At 45.6% G+C, this 4,166-nt stretch overlaps 1 protein-coding gene across 1 annotated transcript in view; it reads right to left on the bottom strand.

The window, feature by feature from the left end:
- LOC308280196 (zinc finger protein GLI2-like) overlaps positions 1-4,166 on the bottom strand; it is a gene marked incomplete at both ends in the record, with an annotated part of 102,631 nt that overhangs the window by 26,115 nt on the left and 72,350 nt on the right. The window contains one exon of the mRNA XM_080720459.1: positions 4,105-4,166. This exon is cut by the window's right edge and continues 141 nt beyond it. Coding sequence (XP_080576585.1) covers positions 4,105-4,166 — 62 coding nt within the window. The remainder of the gene's footprint in view (positions 1-4,104) is intronic.

The following is a 4,166-nucleotide window of genomic DNA, read 5'->3' as shown; positions in this document are numbered from 1 at the left end:
CCAAGGAATGTTTTTCATTCAAAACAAATGCTTGCAATGGATGAAGAATCATGAAGAACCCCTAGTTTGACCCCTCACATGCTACTTGAAGCAGATCTATTTTTTGTATTCTGCTGGGCTGCTCCCCATGTGACAGTGAATACAAATGACCATAACCTTTTTTCGCAATGTTTCCGGCAGAGCAGGCCTCTCATTCTGTGTACCTTAACGACCAAATGAATCGAAAAAACTAAAATAAAAAGTATGTCATGACGTCACAGGTAAAACCCTATTCTTTGAGCTTTTGGGCCTGTGGCTCCCCGACTATAGTAGATGTAGTAGTAGTAGTTGTTGTGAGCTTGTAGATGTCAAATGTTTGCCCTGAAATAGGGACGCTAAGGTTCATGCGTTTATTCCATTTGGTGGAAGGACTTTAGAATACAATGAGGGTGAGCATGTTTAGTCTTGTGTGTGAGGCTCCCAAGTGGGAATCCAAACCTTGTTCTACCCATTGAGCATGACAGGGATTTGAACCCTCGACCCTAGCAGCAGTGTTCCATATTCCACACACACACCACTGGAATGAAGCCATTGTGGAACAGTTACCAAAGCCTCTGGCTGTTTAATGTTTGTGGTAATGTGCTTGTGTGCGTGTGCGTGCCAGTGTGTGCGTGTGTGTGTGTGTGTGTGTGTGTGTGTGTGTGTATACGGTACAAGCATGTGCATCTGTGTATGCAGTGGTGTAAAGTAACTAAGTACATTTACTCAAGTACTGTACTTATGTACACTTTTGAGGTGTTTATACTTTACTTAAGTGTTTCCAATTTCCAATACTTTACTTCTACTCCACTACATATACATGTATACACGTGCACGCACCCACGTGCGTCGTGCACACTCGCGCGCACGCGTGTGTGTGTACCCCCTGTCACCTCGCCCACACTAAGTGATCTTTCAGACACAATTAGGACAGACCGGCGTAAAAGAGAACAGGCATGTGCTTGTGTGCTGATTTCATTGCTGAACTAGATACACACACATGCGCGCGCACGCATACATACACACACACACACGCACGCGCGCGCGCAAAACACAGTATCACGTTTCCACCTTAAAAAGCATGTGAAGTGGCCCCGCATGGGGGGGAAGCGGGCCTGGCCTGGTAGTGGGTAGACAGATACAGGCCAGAGAGGCTTGTTCTTAATCACACGGAAGTCTACGGGGAACCGTGACGGTGAACAGGACAGGCCTGGGCAGCTAACAAACACTTGTGTTTGTGTAGCACATAATCACCACACTGTCACACTGTGTCACGGCCTCTGAGCGGCCATTTGAAACCATTTTGAATCCCACCGTCCATATTCTGGGGTGGGGAGGGGGACATACTGTACACCCAGAAATAGCTGCTCTGCAAGCTCTCAACGTGTTGTGAGAGCTTGTAGATTGTGAGTTTTTTTTGGAGCTGTGTGAAGCACAGGCTCCCTATACGTGGCTGTGTGGGTCTGTCTGTCTGTCTGTGTGTGTGTCTGTGTGTATGTAGCCTGAACTTCCTAAACTTCGGCACGCTACTAGTCCCACAGTTTTGCCACCACACACTCGCGCCATATGTCAAATCGACCGGCTTACTCGGGAATCGTGGGCTAGTAACTTGCTAAGAGAAAGGTTCAATAGTTTAATTGATATTAATTTATTAGTGAATTAATTTTCCCCATTGACTTATAATGGGAATCGCAAAAACTCACATTCAATTATTTGTCTCTCGCAAACCATAGGGGCTAGAGTTTCAAGACTTGGAGAGGAGGTTCATAATGATTTCAAGGATTAAATAAAAAATAATTGTGTCATTTGGCCGCATGGTGGCGCCATAACACCCCACTTTACGTTTTGGCCTGTAACTCTTGAACCGTAGGTCGGAAAATTAAAAATATTTTTTCCCTGGATTCCTTGGGTCATGACGCATCTCCCCATATAGGCCACGCCCATTTGCGCCATGATAGATTTTCCACCATCTTGAATTTTCTCCAAAACACCCTTTTTCCTCCTTTTCCTACATATTTTCTTCAAATGTCACAAAAATCGGTACACATGATCCACACACACACACACACACACACACACACACACACACACACACACACACACACACACACACACACACACACAGCTCCACTTCACACAGGTGTGATTTTTTTGGTGTAGATGGGGGAAAATGCGGTCCAGGTACAGTTGGAACTTCCAGTCAAGTCTGTTTCACTATAATCTCTCGAGACAGCCTCAGAGACAGCCTCAGAGTCTCTGCGCTTTTCAAAGGAAGAGACAGACCGAGTGGGCGTCTCCCTTACTTTGACGACGGTTTGCCAGATTGGTTTCACTCAGACTAGAGCATACATGGGCAACTGGCGGCCCGGGCACCTTCACCTGCGGCCCGCAGGTTGATACCAGAATACTGATATATTATTGATTTCAGCTTTTAAAATTACAACCATGATCTGCTTTAATTCCTATATTAGTAGTTTTAATTACTAGTACAGTCAGTATATAGACTTGTTACAGAGTATTTACACATTGTGATATTGTTACCTTTACTAAAAATAAATAAAGAAATCAGTTCCACCACTGTGTGTGTACAGTGTGTTCTGCACAGCAAAATGTACCTCATCATCTGTCATCGGTTTAATAACGACACAGTAATACCGTAAAATAATACCCTGAACAAATAAGCTAACAGAGTGCCGGGAGATAGAGGAAATAAAAAAAACTGTTTAATGCGAAATCACTTCACTCATCGCGGAGCGAGTGCGTTTGCGAAGGGGTTCGTAACGCGCTGGCCAACATCCCGGCGTCAAAACAAACGTTGGACCGCGATCGCATTACGTGTATCACATCACAGCGATAAAACGGCCCGCTAATAAAAAAGAACAACAATGAAAAATAACCTCAGACAATAACAAAATATTATCCCGTCCTATTAAACCTCAAACACTGTGGGGGCGGTTTGTGTAGAAAAAGGAAAAAAGAGCCAAGTAACCAAAAGGGTCACCTGGAAGACATAACATCCAACGGCCTGCACTCACCAGCATCACAGAAACCCAAGACCCCCCGTTCTCTTTCAACAGCCTATTTGCATTATTCCTGCCGACCGCAAATAGCCCCCCCCCCCTTCCCAGCCCCCCTCTCCCCGGTCTTATCCCTCCTTCGCATGCCTTTATCACGGCCAGATCTCGGGCCACAGTGCTTATTTAAGTTTAAAAGCGAAGCCGCATTACGGGCTGACAGACTGTAAAAGAAGATTTATTCCCGGTCCGGCCTCCGCGTCCCCCAATCTGTTATTGTAATTCCAGCGCGAGAAGGAAAGAGTTGTCATCGGGTCCGGGGCGAATTTGGGGAAAGGGGACTCTCGTACCGCCGGCGCTCTAGGTTTTTCTTTTATCAATTTCCACCGGTGTTTTGTTTCTAAGAGGATCCCCGCCGAGTATAAACGCACCTGGGATACGGCGGGTCAAGGTTCCGCCCCGCCGAGTAATCTCCAGAAATGCTGGGGCCAAATCCTTGTAATAGTGTTGTTGTGTGGATGTTGTTTTGCGATGCATTCTACCACATGCAATCACATTATTCATTTCCCTGCTGAATACGACGCTATCGCGCCGCCTTTGTTTTTTTCTTACTGGGGTCCTTTGAAGGCGCCCAGCCGTTCTGCAAATATCACAACAGGCCTGCAAAATGATAGCACCTTTTCAATGATACCTTTATTAAACACAACATCCCTATTCCAGGGAGAACATTCTGCAAAAATAGCAGATCTAACAGCTTGGAGATCTGCTATTTTCACCCCCTAAGCTTGAGCGATATAGATTTATTTTATACCTTTATTTTAGCAGCACCAAAATATGACAACAATCAATTGCATAAAGCAGTGTTTCTCAAAGTGGATTTCAGGGACTCTTTAGGTTCCTTCATGGGGGTCTAAAGTTACCCTTACAAGTCTGTAACTTTGACAGCGTACAAATGGAACCAAATGGACCCGTTAGGGTCCATTTGGTTCCATTTGTATGCTGTCAAAGTTAAGGGGAGAGTTTTCAAATGTCAAGGTTTGAGAACCACCGGCCTAAAGGACATGACACTCACGTTCTGCAGGGCTGAGGCCCCTGGCTGCAGAGATCATGGACAGGGTGGGGCTGCTGTGCACG

The sequence above is a fragment of the Nannobrachium achirus genome, assembly GCF_963921795.1.
Source record: "Nannobrachium achirus genome assembly, chromosome: 24".
Taxonomy (NCBI): domain Eukaryota; kingdom Metazoa; phylum Chordata; class Actinopteri; order Myctophiformes; family Myctophidae; genus Nannobrachium; species Nannobrachium achirus.
The sequence above is the reverse complement of the archived record's forward strand: the minus strand, read 5'-3'. Positions and strand labels throughout refer to the sequence as shown.